The sequence below is a fragment of the Eretmochelys imbricata genome, chromosome 3, assembly GCF_965152235.1.
Source record: "Eretmochelys imbricata isolate rEreImb1 chromosome 3, rEreImb1.hap1, whole genome shotgun sequence".
NCBI classification, from domain to species: Eukaryota; Metazoa; Chordata; order Testudines; family Cheloniidae; genus Eretmochelys; species Eretmochelys imbricata.
The window spans coordinates 101,558,129-101,581,931 of NC_135574.1; the positions used below are offsets into that span (position 1 = coordinate 101,558,129).

A 23,803-nucleotide genomic window follows, 5' to 3' on the forward strand; every position below is an offset into this window, starting at 1 on the left:
CCATAAGGGGTATGTGGAATTCCCTAGAACAACAGTAAGGACAGTTACTCTATTTTTGACCATCTCATTTGGTGGGAATAGTGTCCCAGCCTGTCCATGAAGGTAAAGTCCTGTTCTGCAGAAAACCTTGGCACCATGTACTTTGCTGGAACAGCCCACATTAGCACCCATGAATTAGCCTCCGTGGTCAACCAGGGCCTCCATAATGATTGAGTTCTATCACTTGTAGTTTATGCACTCATGCTCCTTGAGGAGAGCAAATTAAGGACACAGGAGTCCCATCCATGCCCCAGTGCAGTTTGGAAAGCCCAATCTCTCAAAATTATTTCAGGGACTTCGTTTATGCCCATTAACCTTTAGGTAAATCTCAGTTCCAGTTACCATGCAAACATCCACCAGCACAGCTCCTACCATTGACTTGCCAACACCAAACTGGTTAGCCATGGATCTGTAGCAGTCAGGGGCAGCCTTCTTTCAGATGGCTATAGCAACCTTGCTCTTGACCAGCCTGGCCTCCCTCACATGTGTCCTGATGCTGAAGTGTCAGGGCAAGCTGATGACAAAGCTCTAGAAACATCTGCTTCTTCATGTGAAAGTTCTGGAGCCACTGCTGGGCATCCCAGGTCCACATGATCTGATCCCATTAGTCGTTCTCATGGCCCTGCTCCAGAAGCACCAGTCAACACATGGGGAAAATCTGCAGTTATAGCAAGAATCATGAACAGCACCCACCATCTGGAGTCTGCTACATCTGTATTCCCTTCTGAGAAGTGCCTCCAGTAGGACCAAAAAATCACTATTAAAATAACCACCAGCGTCTCATGGACACTCTACCGTTTCCTGAAATGGGAGGGAAAGTGCAAGCTAGACAAGTTCTTCCAACAGTGCTTCACCCATGGTTATGGCTCTGGTTCTTGGGGGGGGGGGGGGTGTAGACCCAAAGATGACTCAGCTGGATGCGTTGGCAGGCTGAGACAACTTCCAGTCGAGTGCTGTAGGATGGACAGTCAAGTTTCCCCACAATACACAGTGAAACAAGGCCTAGAATGGCTACAGCTAGAGGCTACACTAGGAAGCCTGGAATATGCCCCAAGAATAGGGTTTGACTGGGGTCAGCATAGCACAGTATGGATGCGTCAGCATGATTGCAAGACCCAGGTCCAGAAATGATAAACCCAGGTTCCCTATGCAGTGTGGATGCAAAACAAAGATACCAAGTCTGCAGACTCAGATTCCACAGACCCAGGATGACAATGCACTGTAGACATACCCCTAGCAGGACCGGCTCTAGGCACCGGCAAAGCAAGCACGTGCTTGGGGCGGCACATTTCCAGGGGCGGCGTTCCAGCCATCCATTTTTTCGGGGCAGTTGCGCTCTCGGAGCTGCGTCATTTAGACGAGGCGAGGGCACCGCGCTCCTGGCTGCAGTGGGAAGGGGAAGCCCCAGCCCTGGGATGCTGAGCTGCCAGGGCCCTGCCGCTACCTGGGGAGGAGAGAGCGAGTCCTGCCGGGGAGCCAGGGCTGCATCACCTCATCTGTGCACTGGCTGCTGCGCTGCCTTGTGCCTCCCCTTATATTGGGGCTTCTCTGCGCAGCCAGGCAGGGGAGGGGGGAAGCCCCTGCAGGCGCTGGGAGAAGGTGACGTCACTCCCTCCGCTTCCAGCGCCGCCTGCAAGCCCCAGCCCCACCTGAGCTTGGGGCAGCAAATTTTTTTGCTTGGGGTGGCAAAAAAAAACAAAAAAAAACACACCCATAGAGCCGGCCCTGATCCCTAGTGCCTGAACAGGAAAAGGAGAGTTCTACCTGCTGCTGGGAAGGGGAGGGAAACAGTCTCTAGCCCTCCTCCAACTCCCATGCCCCGCTTTGGGGGCAGAGGGCCAGCACAGCATCCTTCTTCCCTGTGAAGAACTCCAGTGCCTTCCTCCGTTACTCCTCATAGTTTTGACAAGCAACATCCCCACAAAGCTGAACTTGATTTCACAGTTTCACAGCTGCCCAATGGGGAATAGACACTTTATTTTTAAAAAGCCTACACATTGCACAAGTTGGTGCCTTAGCTCCTACAATGGCAAACAGGCAAACTTTCCAATTTCCAAATGCATTTAAAACAATTGAAAAATCCCCTTTTGTAAGCTAGATTTTGTATGCACTTATTACCATACTTACTTGAAGTTTTTCCAATAACTAAACAGCAAATTGCATTTATGGCACCTTCCAGCCAAGGGTCTCAGTCCTAAACAAGCCTTATAGCCCTAGGAGTTAGGTAAGTATTATTCCCACTTTACAGAAGAGGAAAACTAAGAAAGAGAAGTTAAGTCATCAGCCCAATGTCAGAAACAGAACTGAAGTCTTTTGACTCCTATCCCTGAGTTTTAACAGTAAGACCATCTGTTTTTTGTAGAATTAACAACACAATGCAAATTTCACACTACAAATAAGATGCAAGAAAACACACTCACCCAAACAGAATTGTAACACATCCCGAGACAAACATCCCAGCTACAAACATGAATTTGGCTCCAATTTGTACAAGCTGCAATTGGTGAAGAATAAATATTACATTTTAATTATCTCCAGTCCATTTTTATCAAGGAAATTTGGGGAGTTTTGTTATGAAATAAAAAACACTGTGTGTACATTCTAGAAAAAGATCACTGACTCCCCCCACATTTAACTTGTAACCAAACCATTTAGAGTATTTTTAGGTTAAGTGATTTAACCTACTTTTTCCCAACAGTAAGTCACTGGTAGAGCTAACACTCTCACAGCCATTTGCTGTAGCCTCTATACAGTGGCAGAATGCCCCAGCATTCTTATACCAATTCGATGGAGTGACTCACATACATCCAGCATTGCCTATAGTAGGCAGTAATGGTGCTATTAAGGTAGGTGATGGAAACGGCCATTTTAGTCAGCTCCTCCTTTGCTCATCTATCTAACAGACTAGAAGCTAATCCAAGACAACAGGGTATGCAGTGCAGGGCATATAAGCTCCAGAAGGCAGTAAACACAGGATCTGTGGAAGACTAATTATTCAGGGAAAAGATCATTCTGTCATAGAAGCCAATTTTAAAAGAAACTAGTGACCATCTCTGAGGTAGGGAACGCACCTCACTTCTCCCCATTTTCAGAAATGCCAGAGGCAAGACAGCATGGCCTGCTTTCACTACAGTCTCTACCAGCTAGGAAATGGATGGCTGAGGGCATAGCCTATGGCCAGGTCACCTTCAACAATATAACCCTGTGGGACTTCTAATTGCATTCTAACCCTCCCTTAGCATGAGCAGATATTTCAGTTTCTTTGGATTGTTTGGGTCTAGAGAACCAGTTCCTGTACTGCAGCCTGTTTTCCTGAAGCCAGTGGTTTGTCCTGCTTTCAGTGAAACCCTGAGATGTCTGATCACTGATATAGGCTACTCACTTGTCTCTTCCATTAGTAATGAATTGTGCATTTCACACAGCAGCACCCCCAGTGGAGGCCTCTCAGCTGCTCCACAGCCCCACTCACTTACCTTGCAGTTGAGAAGTCACATGCACTCCTAAATATTGTCAAGATACATAAAGACTACAACTCCAATCAAAGCTACCTGTGGGGCAACCTCGTGGCTCAGCAAGAGGAATATTTTCAGCCTTTGTGAAAGCACTTGGAGAAGTGTAACTTATGTGGGGGGAGGTAGCAGAAGAGAGAGACGGATGTAGACTGATGGAAAGGAGCGAGAAAGAAGGTAAACTTAGAACTGGTCAGGAGGTGGGTAGAAGAAAATGAATGCAATAATATATTTACATTAGCAGTGCTGAGAAAACAACCAGATGCCTCTTTTTCCTCCTCTACATTACCGGTCTATCAGGGGTGAAAGTAAAATTGAACTCCTACCGGTACGGTATCGCCCCAGAAGGGGTGGAGGCCTCAGGCAGAAGGGGTGGGGCTGGAGGTCAGCATCCCCCAGCCAGCCCATCTGCACTGCCTGGCTCACGCCACCCGGGGCTCCAGCAGTGATTTAAAAGGGTCCAGGGTGGCGGCTGGAGCCCCAGGCCCTTTTAACTCGCCAGCCCCAGGGCAGCTGCTCCTTTCACTCCCCGTTGGCAGCCCGGGGAGGGGCAAAAGGGGCAACGACATTAAAATGCTGTTGCAGCAGCACTTAAGTAGACCCTTTAAAGCGCTGTCGTGGCAAAGTCAGCTGTACAGACCGGTACTGGTGGCCACTTTTACAGCAACCCATACTGTCTTACTTTCACCCCTGTGGTCTGTTGTAAGGGCTTTTATTCTTTTTCTTGTAGATTGAAGGGACTTTACATTGGAAACACTAGAGGTCTAATGACACTTTTCAATAAAAGATTTTCAAGTACTATCCCCCTATCCTCCCCCCCCCTCCCCCACACACACACACCGTCCACCCTCCCCCCCCTCCCAAAAAAAGGAAGGGGCAAAAGATAACACACTCTTAACACTAAAAGAAGTGTAGTTAGGGCCTTAAAGCAGCCTGTACACTAAACTTAAGAACTATATTTGATAGCCATATTTAAGGTAAGAACCTAGAAGACATTTTCCAGCTTTAAAATGTTTTTTTGCATGGTTTAGCTCCATGCCCACTGACTGGCCAGACTGTAATCACTGCAGTGAGGGGGTGGGGGTGGGAGGAGTGTCAATTTTGAAAGAGACTAACAAGGGGTTTCTCAAATCTTTGAGTACTAGTCACGAAGAGAGGCAAAATTGAAATTAAAAGAAGATACTTCAAAAAAAAAAAAAAAAAAAAGAAAAGTGGACAGGAGAACTTTTTGATTACAGCATATTCTGGCCACAGTTTTGACTAGGGCAGTTAGCTCACAAATGAATTGCAATTAATCACACTTTTAAACTGCACTGTTAAACAACAGAAGACTAATTGAAATTTATTAACTATTTTGGAATTTTTTTTGTATTATAGTCTGTGTTGTAATTGAAATCTAAGTGTATATTATTTTTTATTACAAATATTTGCACTGTAAAAATGATAAACAAAAGAAATAGTATTTTTAATTCACCTCATACCAGTACTGTAGTGCAATCTCTTTACCCTGAAAGTGCAACTTACAAATGTAGATTTTTTTTGTTACATATCTGCACTCAAAGACAAAGTCCACTCAGTCCTAATTCTTGTTCAGCCAGTTGCTCAGACAAACAAGCCTGTATACATTTTCAGGAAATAATGCTGCCCTCTTCTTATTTACAATGTCACCAGAAAGTGAGAACAGGCATTTGCATGGAACTCTTGTAGCCGGGTATTGCAAGGAATTTACATGCTATATATGCTAAACATTCATATGCCCCTTCATGCTTCGGCCACCATTCCAAAGGACATGCTTCCATGCTGATGACGCTTGGAAAAAAAAAAAGCGTTTATTAAATTTGTGACTGAACTCCTTGAGAGAGGATTGTATGCCCCCTGCTGTGTTTTACCCACATTCTGACATATTTCATGTTATAGCAGTCTCTGATGATGACCCGGCATATGTTGTTCTTTTTAAGGAAACTTTCACTACAGATTTCACAAAATGCAAAAGGTACCAATGTGAGATTTCTAAAGATAGCTACAGAACTCCACCCAAGGTTTAAGAACCTGAAGTGCCTTCCAAAATCTGAGCAGGATGGGGTGTGGACCATGCTTTCAGAAGTCTTAGAAGAGCAACATTCCAATGCAGAAACTACAGAACCTGAACCACCAAAAAAGAAAGTCAACCTTCTGCTGATGCCATCTAACTCAGATAACAAAAATGAAAATGTGTTGGTCCGCACTGCTTTGGATTGTTATCAAGCAGAACCCGTCATCAGCATGGAAGCATATCTTCTGGAATGGTGGTTGAAGCATAAAGTGACACATGAATCTTTACTGAATCCAGCACGTAAATATCTTGCGATGCTGGCTAAAATAGTGCCGTGAGAACACCTGTTCTCACTTTCAGGTGACACTGTAAACAAGAAGCGGGAAGCGTTATCTCCTGCAAATGTAAACAAACTTGTTTGTCTGAGTGATTGGCTGAACAAGAAGCAGGGCTGAGTGGACTTGCAAGCTCTAAAATTTTACATTGTTTTGTTTTTGTATGCATTTGTTTTGTACATAATTCTACATTTGTAAGTTCAACTTTCATGATAAAGAGTTTGCACTACAGTACTTGTATTAGGTGAATTGAAAAATACTAATTTTACTAAATTACTAAATAATACTAAATATTAAGTGAGCACTGTACACTTAATATTCTGTGTTGTAATTGAAATCAATTTGAAAATGTAGAAAAATCTAAAAATATTTAAATAAAAAAGTATTCTGTTGTTGAACAGTGCAATTAATTGTGCTATTAATCATGATTTATTTTTTTAATCGCTTGACAGTCCTAGTTTTGACCTCTTCTCCTGGGAGGTCTGTCTCAGAGAACAAAGCACACAAACTATTGCTTCTAACCCAGCTGGCTGAATGTGCCGTCAGAGAGAAAGCTGCCTTCTTTTTGAAAAAAAAGAAGAAAAAAAACAGCAGCTTCTCTACTGTAGAGACTGTAGAGTGCTTGCTGATGGTCAGCAGAGTAACTTAGTCTCATGCTGCTGGACGTCTTCCTAATTTCTAGCTGAATTTACAGGTGTCCAGACTCTTCATTGAAAGGAAGAGCGCAGATGTCTGTAAAAGCAATTGGAAAATAGGAAGACAACATAAATATGTTTACTAGAGTATGGAGTGAGTCTCAGAGTGCCCATAATTAGTTTTTCCTGACCACTAAACATCCGGGAATGGGTGACAGCGAATGGATTACTTGATGATTACCTGTTCTGTTCATTTCCTCTGAAGCACCTGGCATTGACCACTGTTGAAAGACGGGATACTGGGCTAGATGGACCTTTGGGCTGACCCAGTATGGCCATTATTATGTTTACATATCTTTTCACTTGCTTAAAAGAGCAAGCATATATGTCAGCAGTCACAAATTGGTTTATCTGGACCAGACTCTGAGTAAGGTTGTTAGGTCCTATTCCATAAGGAAGTCAGTACTGAAAACTGTAGAAATACTTACATAATTGCCTACTATTAAAGAAGTCAAGAAATTAGATAAAGCAAAGCATCCAAAAATCAGTCCAACGACTGTGTCACTGGCACCCTTTTTCTCTGCCTGTAAAAGGAAACACCATGACAGCCAGACTTAGAAGATGGACCAAAAAAAAAAAAAAAAAAAGAGAGAGAGACCTCAGTACACAACGAAAAATGTTAGCATTAAGTAAAATACTTTTAATCAAGTCTTTCATCTTCATCCTTCTTACATTGTACCTGCCAGTATGGTTATAAAGCATTTTCTCTTTTAAAGAATGGGAGATTCAGCAGTAACTCGACAACAATTTAAAATTGCACCACAATTCAGTATTTCTGTAGTCAGGAGCAGAAGCAGCATCTACTCCACATGGAAGCAAGTGTGAAGGATGGAAATTCTAAGTTGCTGTGTTGCACTACAGGTCAGCTAATTGGACCTTACTCAGGGACAGAACGCATTCCCTAAGTCCGTACGCAGGTGGAACCTGGTGTGCACAGACCTCATCCCCCCTGCAAGGAAGTGGCAAATGAAGGAATCTGCTGTCTCCACAGCCTGGTTCCTGTACCCCCACATCCCAGGCTGCCACAGAGGACACCCTGCAAATTTTGGATCCATGCAGAGGAAGGGTGTGGAGTGGGCAGGGGGAAAGATGACAACATCTCCCCACTGGCCTTATAGAAATTACGTGGGAAGAGGTAATATGTTCTGTAACTGTACTTTTCCTTTCCGCTAGAACTACGCTGCCAGGGGGGAAAGAACCAGAGTGACTCCAGCACTGGAACAGAGGTACAAGGCCTCTGCGCAGAGAGCACTGGCCTCTCAGATCCTGGTGGCTATGCAGCCTCTGGGGGCAAGCTTTGAAGATCACTCCATCAGGCAGGTGAGTGGAACACTGAAATGTTCCAGGAGAAAACCCTTAGCCCTCTCTTGTAGGCATTGCCCCAAGGCCTGCCTCTCTCTTTCTCTGAGCAATTGCTTACTCTGATGTGTCATGGGGCTCTACATGCATTTATTTATTTTTCTCAGCTTGCACATTAAGTTTGCTCAGTTTAATATGACAATGGTTTTCCTATCTGCCAGCCAGGCAAATTTTAGCCTGGGAAAGACTGAGGGGGAAGTCATAAGTGGATGGGGGAGGGGAGGGAAGAGTGATATCCAGAGGATAAGGCATTGGAATGGGAGTCAGAAGACCTGGGTTTTATTCCTGGTTTTCCTACTGACCTGCTATGTGAGGCAGGGCAAATCACTTCACCTCTCTACGATTTAGCTGCCTCAGTTAAAATAGGCTACAAGTGCTTTGGGACAGGAACTGTCTCTTACAGCGCCTGGCACAATAGGGGCTTGGGCTCACATGTAGCCCTAGGTGATGCTGCAATATAAATTATCTAATTATTTAAAGTAGAAGTAACTTAAAAAGATCTACAAAATATGCAAGTAATTTGAATAATAGTTTGCAGAGCTGTATATTGTTTACCTCTCTTGGAAAAAAGGGCCCCAGGATTGAATAGCAAATCATCGAACTGAAGTTCAAACAAGCTGTTGCTGCCATTGTGAAGAGCTGATCTCTGGTAAACCTGCTTGACTCTTCACTGGGAGCTTCTGGTCTGCCATTTTCTAAAACTACAAATATTTGTATTAGGCTCTGATAAACTGGGACACAATTTCAAGCTGTCTGTTTACAAGAGATGTGCAGGAATTTGGAATTAGTAACCTAAACCCATGGGTCAGGAAAAGGTAATTGATGTTCTGCCATTAAGAGCCCTAAAACCCACCATTTCTGAATATATTACTGCACCGTTTTACAAGGCAGTGTCTACTCTGCACAGCTTACAAGCCTTGGTGCAGCTGTAAGGTAAGCAGTGTAGCCACTCTTCTTGACAAAATAAAACCAGCCCACAATGAGGTGTTTTTTTCCCACACCCCTGAGAGTAGGGTGACCAGACAGCAAATGTGAAAAATCAGGACAGGGGAGGTGTGTGCGGGGGGTGGGGATGGGGTGTAATAGAAGCCTATATAAGAAAAAGACCCAAAAAATCGGGACATGTGGTCACCCTACCTGAGGGACAATAGTTTTAATGAGAAAAGCGCAGTGTAGACATAGCTTAAGTGAAACCCTTCCCACAACTCTGCAAGCTGACCTGTATAGCCTCTTGCACCCAGGGTCCCCTTAACTTCTGAGAGTCTCCCAGTCTCTTTCTGCATTGAGCAGCTTGCAGCATCAATTATATATATAAAAAAAATCTTGCCACTGTGACTCACACATAGCTCCACTGAAGTTAAGCGGATTACTTGTGGGAGTGAGAACTTCCCATCTGAGTAGTGGCTGCCTGATCAGACCCCAGGGCACCTTTAAGTGAACTGTCAACTTCTAGCATATAAAGTTGCAGTAGTTTGTCTGCACAGTATTAATGTGCTATAAAAAGGTCTATAGCTCATCCCTCACATACACTTTGTTTCTGGGTCTCTGGGCTGTAAAACAATCAGCTTACAAATAAAGATGTAAGAAACATTTAAGATACAAAAAGAACAGGATTATTTGTGGCACCTTAGAGACTAACATTTATTTGAGCATAAGCTTTTGTGGGCTACAGCCCACTTCATCAGATGCCTAGAATGGAAGATATTTATACATACAGAGAACATGAAAAGGTGGAAGGAGCCATACCAACTGTAAGAGGCTAATTAATTAAGAGGAGCTATTATCAGCAGGGAAAAAAAAACTTTTGAAGTGATAATCAAGATAGCCCATTTGTGAGGATTTCCCCATGTTAAGTCTCCTCACACCTTCCTGACAACTGTCTGAAATGGGCCATCTTGATTATCACTTCGAAAGTTTTTTTCCCCTGCTGATAATAGCGCCTCTTAATTAATTAGCCTCTTACAGGTTTCAGAGTAACAGCTGTGTTAGTCTGTATTCGCAAAAAGAAAAGGAGTACTTGTGGCACCTTGGAGACTAACCAATTTATTTGAGCATGAGCTTTCGTGAGCTTATGCTCAAATAAACTGGTTAGTCGCTAAGGTGCCACAAGTACTCCTTTCCTCTTACAGTTGGTATGGGTACTTCCACCTTTTCATGTTCTTTATATCTATCTATCTCTTCTTACTATATGTTCCATTCAATGCATGTGATGAAGTGAGCTGTAGCCCATGAAAGCTTATGCTCCAACAAAGTTGTTAGTCTCTAAGGTGCCACAAGTACTCCTGTTCTTTGCCAGCTCTTTGTATCCATCAAAGAAGGTTTGCAATAGATGGTATTTAAATTTACTACTTTCTTTCTCTCCACTCCGCCATGCGTATATTTTAAGCGTTCCTGATATTCTGCACTCCAGAGTGAGGTTGAGGCCAGAAGAGAGTTCCCAGAAAATCAAAGATACCCTTTTGCTCTTTTTCCAAGGTATTTTAAGACAGTTATTTAACAGGTTTGGCTTCAGGCCCCACTAGTAAGGCTTTTCGGTATTTGTCTAGGGTCAGAGAGTTTTTAAATAGCCAGCAAGAAACTTTCGAGTTCATCCCTTCATAGCCTTTATAAACAGACAAAAAGCTCCTGCGAAGCTTCAGCTACCCTTCACACAAAGTCAAAAAGCCAATTGAACACATTACCCAAGAACAGAAGATGAAATGGGTCAGTTTCAACAGTGGGAGATGGAAACATGCACGGCAGTATGTACCAGACAGCGATCTTCATAGTTCTGAGTTCTTCTGATGTGCAGAGTTTAGTTACAAAAACAACCAAAGGGCTGGGGAGGTGGCAGGGGGGAGTGCAGACAAAACGCGTCCACTGCCCTCAAAGTTGCAGTTACTCAGAAAAAATCAGGTCCCACCTTAAGGAAACGCAAACCACTAACCTCAACAAAAGAGGTCAGCCGGGTTTCAGAAGCGTTCAGACAATGCTTGGGTAGTCACCCAGTTTCTGCGAGGGGGACCCACAACCCAAAAGGTTAAAGAGAGCAGGATCTGAAAGAAAGAAATTCTCCTACACTCACCTGGGGTTTGCAAAGTCTCCTGCGTCTCTGCTTCCCAGCTGCCCATAGCGAGGGGTCATGGATATCGCAGCCCAATGTAGCTTCACCAGAGTACCAACGTCCCTCCGAGAGTCTACCCCGGTTTTGCACAGGGAAGAGATCCTGACCGCAGCGGAGAACAGATTTAGGATAGTAGCTTCAGATGTTAGTGAGCATGCTTAGCCCACCCTAAACCCACTCATTAGCCGCACGGGGGGAGCGGCTAACACAGCCGTTCCCTCCTAGTTTTTCACTGACAAGACACAGGCTGCTTCACCATATTTGCTTAATCTGCCAGTCAGCGGCTTTAGTACATATTGGTCCTTTTTCTGCCCTGAGAATTTGTGAAGGGTGATAAAGAACAGCTGCGAATTTATCGTCACAGCAAAACAGGGACATTACACCTGAGCACTGGAATCACATCCATGGAAATGTTCTGTGGTTATTCTGACAGGTTTCAGAGTAGCAGCCGCGTTAGCCTGTAGCCGCAAAAAGAAAAGGAGGACTTGTGGCACCTTAGAGTCCACTTCTTTTCTTTTTGGTTATTCTGTCATTCAGTGTTCCAAGCGCAAGACAAACCTGTGAGAGCCACACAGGGGGGTGTGTGTGTGTAGGTATGTGCAGCATGGAGCAAAGTAAGAGTGAGCATTACCTAACATTTAGGACAAAGACTATAATGATCATCTAGTCTGCCTTCCTGCATAATACAGGCCACAGAACCTTATCCAGTAATTGCTACATCAAGACCATAACTTCTGTTGGAGCTATGTTTTAGAAAGACATCCAGTTTTCATACAAAGACTCTGAGTGATGGAGAATTCACCGCATCCCTAGATAATTGTTCCAATGATTAATTACCCTCACTGTTAAAAAGTTGCACCCTGTCTTGCTTCCTGTTCCAGTCATTGGCTCTCATTAGGATGGTACACCTACAGGAGCTGTCTATAACTCAAGCTTCAGCCATTCATGATGCCAAAAAGAGCTGCCATTTCCAGTAGAATGTGTCGATCTTTATTTGCTTATGCTTTGATCAGCAGTGAAATAGTTGACATTGAGATTTACATCATCATCATTAGGGTCAACATCCCCTGGAGATGAACAGGAGCAATTCATAGTTTTCTGGGCTAAGGTTCAGGCAGAAGCTTAGGATTTTTCTTCCATTCTCCCAAAGATTTCTAGGTGTATATTTTTTGAAGCAGATCTAACTTATTCTGCTCCCGTGAAGACACAAATAGGGCAGCAGGTCAGCTGTCCCCCTGTGCAGGAACAATGGAGGTGAGGAACAATTTTGAAAGACATCCCAAGAAGACAGGAATCTGGGCATGGTGGGTGGGTACGGCTGGATGCTGGATGTTACCTGTTTTAGGTTTTCAATAAAAAAACCCACCGAGTTATCTAATGCGTGTTTCTGACCTGCTGAAATTTAGTGGTTTCAGCCTATGTCAGTTCTCTTTCAACTCAAAAGGAAACTTCTATAGGATGCAAATTGAAAACTTTAAATTTCACAAAGCTTCAAGAAAGTCTTATTTTTTCCTCTTACTTGTTCATTTGAGTTTTTGTGTACTTTTTTATGTTATTGACATTCATTGCACATTGTGATAGACACTTTTCATGTACGGGGTGGGTCGCCTATGCCCACCCTCATGGCCAGAAGTGATACTGCAGATACACCTCACCCTACATTGTCCTACTGGGGTGTCAACAAGTGTGCTTGCTCAGATCAGGGCAATGAGAAACCAAGCACACTAATTAACATAAGTATGTCTCCCTTTTAATTAAGCTCCATGAAAGGAGCAGTTGGAAATCACTTTAAAGGCCCTTACCTCAGGACTAAGGTTCAGAACTCCCAAATCTTAAAAGTCCAAAACAAAAGTCTCGCTGTTGTCAGTCTCTCTGAGCTACAGAGAGAGAGAGAGTGAGAGTTCTTACATGCTCTTCCTTCCAAGCTGGCAGCAATCTCAGATAATGGGGCTAAAAGGAGACTTTGTCCTACCCACAACTGCTCTGGATGGGATGGCATAAGAGTCTGTGTGTGTGGAGACTGCTGCAGAAGTCACTGTGAACAGATCAGTGGATCTATGTGGTGCTATCAGCTGATGTTATAAACTTTATTCCTGTGGTGCTTGGGGGGCGGGGTTGTGTCCCCAGGCCAAAGGTACATGTAGGTGTAGCTGGGGAAGCTGACTTGGGATCGGCACACAGAGGGAGGATGAAGAGACCAGCAATAGGAGTACATGTTCAAACGGAAAGAGAGCTTGCTTTGAAGCTCCCTGCTGTTGGGGAGCAGCTGCCAGAAGGAGCTTTGGCTATGGAGGAGTGGATTAGGTCCCCTTACTCTTGCAGATGGTTTGCAGGGCATGCCCTCCATTTTCAGTTCTGCATGGGGTTTAGAGGAGGGGCAGGGATACAGTGGAACTTTAACACAGTCAGGCTGTATCAGAAATGTAGAGGTAAAGGGCAGTTTAGCAACCACATGTGGCTTCCTCTTCCCCTGTGAGTGGAGATGGGGGTAGTACTGGGATCTCCTCTGTTGTAGGAGCTCCATTTGCTTTACTCCACTCGGGATTATTAAGGGTATGAGTGGACGAGAAGGAAAAGTGGTCCAAACAAGGCATTTTTTTAGAATCTGAAGTGGTGTTTTTTTTGTTTTGCTTAACCATGGGGATCCCAGCAACACAAAGGGAAAAATCGGGGCTGAAGAGAGAACATGAAAGCCTGTTGGGAGTTAGCAACTGAGGAATGGTGACAATAAGAAAGGATCTGAGGTATCTGTTTCCAGCAATGGGTCCTCTTAGGGGCCACCTAGGAAGAATCCTAGCAGCAGTCACAGCTGGCAGGACTGATCTTCTGGGCGAGATTCCTCATAATGGAAGAATTATTTTAGGATGCCTCAGCAGAGATAGGTGATTTGACTGCTGTATACAGGGGATGGGGACAAATGTCCAACTAGCAATGTTGTTGTTGGGACTCCGGTTAAAATAGTTAGGATTGCACAGCTGAAAGCTGTGATATGTTTACCAGGCAGCAGAGAATTCTGCTTCAGCTTTTACTCTTATATTCTAGTGGATTTTTCTGGGAGCAGTTTGGAATGAGGAAGGGGACTAGGGACTGAGAGTAACTGTTTTGTTACCCCAACCTTGATTAAACCTGTAACTACTTTCTTCCACAATTAAAATATCCATGAAGCAGATCTTCCGATCTGGGTTCCATGTTATGTTAAAGTGGTGCAGCCTCCAGTTAAAGCTGATTTAGGGTTTGGAATGGTGAACTAAAGGCCCCTGTCAAGGCTGATTCCCCAATCTAGCGCTGCAAGTGCAGAAGATGGGGTCCCACAAGCAATGAGATATAGGGAAATTAAAGGTGCTAGCGCCCCTTGCCTTTTGGCACTGTCCTCTGGCAGCCAGAATATGAAAGGCAGAAGTCCATTACCTACCTGTATAGCCCTGACCAGGCCAACAGCCTTTCCTGGGTTTTATCCTTTCCCAGGTGCCCCATGGTTGGTATAGTGTGGGCCAGCTGTAGGAGCTTCCATATAAGGGGTTTAGGCATCAGGTTAGAAGGTGCCTCTGTAGCTGGTACAATGTCTAATTTCTCCATTCAAACTGGGGAAACACTGGGTGTTCAGTCTGTCACAAATATTCTGACAATGAGTAAAGCACTCTTGGAGTGTTGAGTCTTCATGCTGGTCTGCCACAATGTGGAAGTTGTGAGGCAGGGCACTGTACTCCAAGACCATAGCTTAATCTGAGATGCCCTTTTGCTGGCACCAAGATATCTGGACTGCTGGGCTGTTCCCTTTCCAAGATCCATCCTCTGAGAAGGCCCTCCCTAAGGCTCCGTGATATCACAGGCACAGGTCCAAGCTCTTCTGTCCTTCCTTTGCTTGTTCTGCAACATGAATTTAATGCAAGTCTCAAAAAATCTGAATAGGTGGTGGGGAATAGATCCAGGCATCTTCTGAGTAGGCTCCTTCTTGCCCCTCCAAGAACTCAGACATTGAGAGAATGGATTCTCCTCACATGAACACTGGAAGATATTTCCAGTCCTGCCCCAGTAGCAGCAACCAGAGTAAGCAATCCAAGACTCCCACCCAGTCAGCCCACCTGGTTCACTGCCTGTAAGATTAGAGGCAGACAACCAGACATCACCATGGATGCACAAGAATCAAAGAGGTTGTCCTGGATTTAAGACCTTGGGCAAAACCAAGTCCCTTTGATGCAAGGTGTGCCTGCAGCCCAAGTCTAGCAGACCTTCCATGATAGTTTGGTCCAATTTTTACTTGGACTGCTTAGGGAACGAGGGGGGCTTACACGTTGGTTGATTGCCTCCCCAGACAGACTGAAACTGCACCTCAGACCATCACATTCCCTCAGTGGGCATTCACACTTGATGTGACCCTATTCCCTACAGCAATGATAAATCATTGGACTCTCCCCAGTGGGTGGCCACAGCACCTGGGCGGCTGAAGCTTTGAAAAAGTCAGTCTTTTCAGTTGGGGCTGTGGCCATGGGTGGACCCTGGTTCCAAAGTTGAGTAGCTCTGGGCCAAGCTCTCCTGCAAATGTTTCTGGGTCTCAATGGTGTCATCTTTTGTCCCCATTCCAGGCCAGGCTAGCCCATTGTGGGGCTGGGTTTTCCAGCCCTGGGCACATTCGCCTCCAGGAACATTTCAGTCATTTCCAAGGCAGCTGCTACAGGCAGTGGCCAGAATAACAGATCCACACCTGTATCTGAGCTGGGAGGACATGTGAATATTGCTTGAAGACAATTGTTCATTAGTTTCCCCCGTGGTCTTGGTCTCCAGATCCTGGAGTCATTGGGCTACTAGTTCCCCAAACAAAATAAACTACATCGGCAAAAGGACTTTTTTGTTTGTATAACTGCATCCACACTAGGGCTTTTGCCACAGAATAGCTATGTTGTTTGGGTGGAATTTTTTTCACATTCCTAATCAACATAGCTATCATAGCAAAATGTGAGTGTGGACCAGGTCATAGCTTTCTAGGCATTCTGCCTTCTAACTGGCAGCTCTATGGTGCTACATCTGAAGTCACTCAGCTCACCCTGCAGACTTTCTGGTGTCCTTGTGTGGTGCGCAGAAACTTTGCCACCATTACTTGCCCAAGTAACATTTCTGCTTCAGGCTTTTAGGACTCATTTCCAGAGGTGCTGAGCACTCACTAGTCTAGTTACAATCAATGCATGCTCAGGATGCTCAGCACCTCTGAAACCAGGCCCTAGGATTTTTCCAGACTGATCTACTATGCTTTGGCTATCCAGCTCTGTCTTATGTGCCTAGCAGGTATTTTTAATACACAATCACCAAAACTATCTGGGCACCAATTATATTAAGATTAATCACAATAGGGCAATGTAAGGACAAACGTTCCCAGTTATCTAACTTTAGGACACCACACTCCATGTGGCAGAATAGAATAGAATGATTTTTTTATAGTGAGATTAAGAAACTTTAAAATCCTTTCCCAGTCACCAAGAATAATAAAGTTATACATCCTTCTTTGCAGCTATGTATTTTGATGGTCTATAGAATGCTCACAGTGACTGAGCAGTGATATTGTTTCTCTTCTTTCATTCCTCCTACAGAGCTGCTGCAGGAGCCTGAAGCTGTGAGGTTAGAAGGTTCCTCAGAACAGACTGATCTGTGAATATCTGCCTCCAGAAAAACAAAACAAAATCTCTGTGGTAGAGTAGAAACTGCCCCTTGAACAACCTCAAGATGATGATAGGGGAAGAAACATTGTTGGCGATTCTCAGTTGAGCAAAAGGACAAGGGCAGAATGTTGGCATATGTGGCACAAATATAAGGAAATCAGGGAAAGCTGCAGAGAGAGGGATTAGAGCTGTGAAAGGAAGAAACGGTAAACCAAGCCTCCATTTTTGAAGGCAGAGAGAAACAATCAAAACAATCTGTTCAGGGAGATGATGAATACTTTCCGTATACCATCACAGCCCCCCTTATAGCTGTAGCTTCCTTACACCAAAAGGCCCCCACGATTACAATTCAGCCCTCTCCCCATTCCTTGCCTACCTCGGTCTAGTGATCTCTCTCAAACACCAGCTTCTTTGTATCCATCCTCTACTTTTAGGACCTGATTCTCTTCTCACTTATTCTGGCATAAAGCAGGATTCACTCCACAGAAGCCCATTGACTTACACTCATGTAAAACCAGCATAGGTCAGAGAAATTCCTAGTAACTACTATGAGCACCACCACACAGGGTTTGTAGGCAGCTCACAAGAGTCAACCATTAGCTCCCATTATGGATGCTTAGCAGTAATTTTAAAAAGTAACATTCTGCTGGAACAGTCACGTTTAAAAAAAAGCTATGAACTTTGTATGCTGAGGTATAGCTTTTAAGTAGTTAAGTGTGCACTGTTATAGAAAAATGGATTCACTAAACCAGTGTGCGGACTCTTATGTTTAAAAAGGGAAATGATCAAAATGGTTACAAATATTTATAGATTGTAACTTTGGAATTGGCACTTGACACTGACAGGTGACAAGATTAATAGCCACAAACATGGGTTCACTTTGAGGCCTAAAAGGAGGAAAAACAAACCATAAAAGTGCTTTCTTGCTTATATCAAGCCCCCAGCAACTTTTCAAGTCACCCTCCGGTCAGGGTCCAAATTACATTGTATGACAAACTCATGCCTTGGTGTCCCAGGCTCTTTATAAATGCTGTCACTTCTTTTGACCTTAGCAGCTAGCCAAAAAATTAGCAGGTTTTTCCAGTGAATAGGAGAAATTGCTGATATTCAAGTAGTTCTTTGATGTGGTTTTGTTTATTTACAGAGTCCTGTGTCTCTGAACACAGAAGGAATCAAACAGCAGGAAACAACTTCATTGCTCACAGCACCAACACTCTTTTCAGCTGACCTCTCCTGACTTTTTGTGGTCAGGATGAACACTCTTCATCCTGACCACAAAACCTCTCCCCAGGTTTCTTCAAAGGCCATACACCATGCTTGCAGCAGCTCCTTCAGGCTGTTCATTTGGCTCTCTTGGTCCTCTGTGTTCTGCCAATTTTTCTCTCTCTCTCTCTCTCTCTCTCTCTGTAACCTCAAACAATACTCAGCAAAAGCTCTTGGACAGAGTCACATATTCCTTCTGCCTTAGATGAGGGATTGTCTTTTCAGTTATGTTAACTGAAAGGAGTACTCACATCTATCAATCTTAATGTGCTTTTAACTTAACCCACAACAAGGTTTCACCCACCTCATAATAATACTATTGATGAAAGTCTGCATTCATTTTTAAATTTTTTGTCCACTACATGAAAACACAATAAGAATAATTTCCCCTCAAAACGCCATGGGAATATGCATTTCTCACTCTGGTACTGTACATTTGTAAAGGCCTGTAAAATATTTTTGACCCTTCCTTCAAGAGACATAACTGACTGCTGTCCGCTGTGATCACACCTCTCTGAACAGGGCCAGCCCCAAAGATTTTAGGAAAGCTTTTTGACACATTTTATGTAAAAAGAGAGATGCGAATCTTCCACTTGTGCTGAAGTCTGTGCACAGTTATCAACATTTTAAAAAGTGTTTTTAAGAGTCATTTGTCAAAATAAGCTGGGAATGTGGGAGTCAATGGATTGTCCAGTTGTTAGGGATTTTTTGGGTGAATTTTGCTGAATGTTAGCACTTTATAAACCTTAATTAATCATTTCAACACTCCTGTGAAGTAGCATTATTATCCTCATTTTACAGATAGGAAACTAAGGTTACATCTACCATACAAAGTTTCATTGATGTAAGTTACATTGATGTACTACCAATGACGTTTGCATATTGCCTGAGAGTATGCCTCTTGTCTGCTTGCGATGGCACTCCATTACTCACCAAGAGTGGTAGCATCTATGGAAAATGTGGTGCACCATGGATATTTACATGGATATTTATCCCTGTACGTGTCCTGCGCCGCCATCCAGTCCAATGCCTTGTGGGACATTTTTACAATGCTTTGGGAATACTTGTGATTCGCTCATAGATTTCTGGGAACTTGGGATCAAATTTCCATAAAGCCATTTTCTCCAACACATAATGCTTGTTTCATTCCATAATTTTTGTGCTGTTATTACAACTCTCACAGTCCTATGCTCTGCTTTTCCATCTCTGCCATCTCTCTGGCAGAAGCATGTGCTCTGCAGAACTTCGGACAATATTAATAACTGCTGCTGATACAATACACATGAATCTCCTGTATTTGTGGAATTTCAAGTATGACTACAACCATGTGTGTGAGGAGGAAGAAGAGGAGATGTTTGATGATAATGACTGGGTGCTGATGCACAAAGCAAATAAAAATGGCAGGTTGCTGTTGACTCTCACAGAGCAGCTCTACATGGTGGATTGCTGCTTCTGGGACCAAGAAATAAGAACTGGCTGGTGAGATCACATCAGAATGCAAGTTTGTGATGATGAGCAATGGCTTCAGAACTTTCAGGTGCAAAAGGCCATGTTCCTGGACCTGTGTGCCAAGTTTGCCCTAGCCCTCCACTGCAGAATCACCAGAATTAGAACTACATTGACAGTAGAAAAGTGAGTGGTGATCACACTAGAGAAACTTACAATGCTGGATTGCTATTGGTTGGTGGGAGATCAGTTCGGAGTTAAAAAATCCACAGAGGGTTCCATTGGCATCCAAATGTGCAAAGGGATAGTTTTCCCGTAGTTATGCAAGAGCTGATTGCATGATGCTTACATCTTTAAGAACACAGGTCTTTTCCAAGAGCTGCAAGCAGGGACATTCTTCCCCTGGTTGCTACATTCCCATTTGTGCTGTTGAAATGACAGTAGTGATTCGGGGGGACCCTACCCTTTGCTTCCTTGACATCAATGAAAGATTCATCTATTCCAGTGATGGGCAACCTGTGGTTCACGGGCCACATGCGGCCCATCAGGGTAATCCACTGGCGGGCCGCGAGATAGTTTCTTTACATCAACCATCCACAAGCACAGCGGCCCGCAGCTCCCAGTGGCTGCAGTTCGCCATTCCCACCCGATGGGAGCTGCGGGAAGCGGCGGTCCGAAGGTTGCCGTCCACTGATAAATTGGCTGAGCAGGTGCAGGATTATTGTTGAATGTGCTTTCAGTAGAATAAAAGGTTCTGGTGATGTTTACTAGCTAGACTGCATCTCAGAGAGAAAAAATATCCCAATGGTTATAGCTACCTGTTGTGTTCTGCATAATATCTGTGAGATGGGGGGGAAAGGCTACCAGCAGGGTGGATCAGCTGTCTGCTGAGTTTGAACTGCCAGGCACAAGGACTATTAGAAGAGCCAGCCATACAAGGGCACCATTTAGGGATGCCAGGGGAGGGCTGCAGCACCTCCACCCCAAGTTTTGTACCGCCAGTTGGGAGCAACGCTGCTTGCTCCTCTGCCTCCTCCCCTCACTAGCTGGGAGCGAGAGTGACGCACACTGCTTTCGTCGCTTACTCCTCTCCCCGCCATCCCTCACCAGTCAGCAGCAATGTGGTTCACTCTTCTTTCCCCTCCCCTCCCCGGGCTGTCAATTCTTTGCTTGGCCAATAGGAATGAAGAGGTGTATCTGGCAGAGCCAATAGCAGGACTGGGAGTTTCAGCAGCACTTTTTTCAAATTAATTCCTGAAACAAACAGGCTCAGGGAGTGGTGTGGGGAAGGAAGCTCTGGGCTTAGGTCAGAAGATGCTTGCTGCAGATTTCGCCATTCACCTTCACATGGTGACATGTTGCAAAGGCAGGAGCAAGCCCCTTGTGACACCAGTAGATACAGGGCTGCTCAGGCTGGAGAGGGGGTAGCTGCCCCAGGCACATATGGGGATAATTATCCCCACAGCCAGCCCAGCTTTGGAAGTTTCAGGCAGCAAGAGTAGAGCTGAAGAATGACCACCTGTGATCTTTCCCTGCTGCCAAGAAACAAACACGTGCTGTCACGAGGGTTGTCAACTTTCTAATTCCAGAAAACTGAACACCCTTGCCCTTCCCACTGCCCCGCCCCTTCTCCAAGGCCCCGCCCCCTGCTCACTCCATCCCCCCTCCCTCCATCATTTGCTCTCCCACACCCTCTTTCATGAGCTTATTTTCACGGAAAGGCCCAAACAGGCATATTTATTGTTTTGACAGATGTATTATGCTAAGTCCAGGTTTTATTTGTTACAGGACACTAGAGCTCGCAGCAAATTAGTCAAAAAGGGTAATTTAAAAAAATGAAATTTCACAAACATTTTCATGATTCTTTCCCTCCCCTCTTCCCATTTTTTATAACCAGCTCCATGTTTTTTGTTCACAAAAGTAATTATAATTTTATGTGTGGAATTAGGACCACACATTATCACAGCTGCAATGGGTCCATTAAAGGCCCACTCCTGAAGCCCAAGAGCGCAACCACAGAAATGCACACCTGTCCAGATACCTATAAAAATAAATCTGTAGAAACTGACTCCCACACCTACATGCAGATACATGTGTATTCATGTGTACACATCAAGCATGCACTAACACATATAACTCCACATTATTTATTATTACAATTGTTGTTTAGTGCCTGGAGACCCCAACTAAGATCAGGGCTCCAGGGTGCTAGGTGCTGGACATACACATAAGAAGAGAGAATCTGCAACAAGGAGTTTATAATGTAGCTAGACAAAGGTGGGGAGAAATGTATGATACGTTGGCTCTTCTATTATTTTCCTTGTTTGATCTAATACATCCCTTTTTAGCTGAGCATACTTCCACCTACTGGATAGAATATATATTGCATAGGTCATTCTATAGTTCCCTGTACAGAGGTGTAACAAGCCTCATGGTCCACTAGCGGTTGCCTCCCATGATAACCTGGATGGAAAGAAATGGGGCAAAATTCTATCAATGCTGTGGGTACCACCAAGGTGATAGAGGGATACATTGCAGAAAAAGGACGGAGGGTTCTGGTTTTGGTTTCTTTAGTTACAAAGCTGTGGCTACCAACTTTTGTTCTCCTTCTCCCCCCACTCCCGCCACACACACAAAATCAGTTTTTTTAATTTGTTTCTGTGTTTTTTCATTCTCAGAATTTTCCAGTCTTTGTATTCTACTTTGACTCTTTTCTGAACACATTCTTAGGCTACAGAAATCTTTTCAGACACAGTGGAGAAGAATATATATAAATGCTGAATACTGAAACGTAACATTTACAAGGTGTGGGATGTTTCTGGTTTAAATGTGTCTTGTTAACAATTCCTTTAATGTGGGAATATCTGAAATTCTTCTAGTAGGTCCGAGGGTAGTTGTCATGTTTTTGAAATGTATCTGGTTTCTGACATACAAATGTGTATTTAAGAACTGTGGCTAAATCTCCAAGGTCTTAGTTTTACTTCTGAATTAATTCACACCCATATGTCATTGTCAAAGTTGGTTACTGAAACAAAACAGATCTCATTTGTGCCATTGAAAATATACCCCAAAGTTTCAATATAGTTCTGTAGTTCTTGCTTTATTTGTAAGTATTATTCTCATTTTACAGTTGGTGAAACTGAGGCATTCTTCAAGACTGAAAGTATCTTCCTATATGCGTGAAAAACACCTGGCATAGTGCAGGCACTACTAGCATAGACATGACAAGTGACTTTTACCAGATCACATAGTGAGTTTGTGGTGGAGCAACTGGGAACAGAACCAAGATGGCCTAACTCCCTCTCCCCTGCTCTAACCACAACTGCATCCCAATAACCATCTCATAGTCGAATTTCGTCTTAGGCTGTTGGGCTCTCAATTTATTTGCTATCTTATACAAAAAAACTTTGGCCTGACAATGTCTTTTTAATTATTATTGATACCTGTATTACAATAGTGCCTGCAGGTTCAAACCAAGATCTGGGCCCCATTGTTCTAAGAGTTGTACAAACACTCAGGGACTTGTCTAGGCAGCGGCAGAGCCAAGGTGTACCTGTGCCACATAGCGACATAATAGCGTCTATGTTTTCTACAGTGACAGGAAGGGGTTTTCGATCGATGTAATTAATCAACTTCTTTGAGAGGCGGTAGCTAAGTCAAGAGATGAATGCTCCTATCAACCTAGCTGCATCTAAAGTGGGGGTTAGGTCAACCTAACTATGGTGCTTTGGATGTAAAATTTTTCAAGGCCTGGAGCAACAGAGCTGAGGGCTGATGTACACTACAAACTTACACTGGTATAGCTACGTCTCTCAGGGGTGTGAAAAATCCACATGCCTCAGAAGCTCTCCCGCCAACATAATGCTGTGCATATGAGCGGTTATGCTGGTGTAACTATGTCGCTCAGGGGGGTCATTTAGGCTATGTCTACACTGCACTTTCATCGTTAAAATTTTTGTCCCTCATGGGTGTGAAAAAACACTCTCTGGACAACAAAAGTTTCAATGACGAAAAGAGCCGGTGCGGACGGTGCTTCATCAGTGAGAGATGCTCTGCAGCCAATGAAGCTACTGCCCCTCCTTGGGGGTGGTTTTATCTTGTCCTCAGGAGAGCTCTCTCCTGGAGACAAAGAGCGGCTATGTTGCCTGCCTTACAACAGCAAGGCTTTAGCGGCAGGGCTGTGCCACTGTAAGGTGCGCAGTGTAAGCACAGCCTTATTTGCACCCATCAGAGCCATAAATTATGCTGACATAAGCTGTAGGGTAGACATAGCCCCCTGGGAAAGGAGGTGGGGAGGAGTTGAGCTGTGGGAATCACTGATCTTCTTCCCCGCTGGCGGGCCCAGGGGAGAACTGACAAACAGCAGGGCTT

General features: G+C 44.2%; 1 protein-coding gene across 1 annotated transcript in view; it reads right to left on the reverse strand.

Moving 5' to 3' along the window:
• LOC144262123 (MFS-type transporter SLC18B1-like) overlaps positions 1 to 10,702 on the reverse strand; it is a 38,839-nt gene extending 28,137 nt beyond the window's left edge. The window contains exons 1-4 of the mRNA XM_077811758.1: positions 10,651 to 10,702; positions 8,525 to 8,670; positions 7,039 to 7,134; positions 2,460 to 2,533 (exon numbers count right to left, since the gene is read on the reverse strand). Of these exons, the coding sequence (XP_077667884.1) occupies positions 2,460 to 2,533; positions 7,039 to 7,134; positions 8,525 to 8,670; positions 10,651 to 10,702 (368 nt within the window). The remainder of the gene's footprint in view (positions 1 to 2,459; positions 2,534 to 7,038; positions 7,135 to 8,524; positions 8,671 to 10,650) is intronic.
• Positions 10,703 to 23,803: the final 13,101 nt, after the last annotated feature.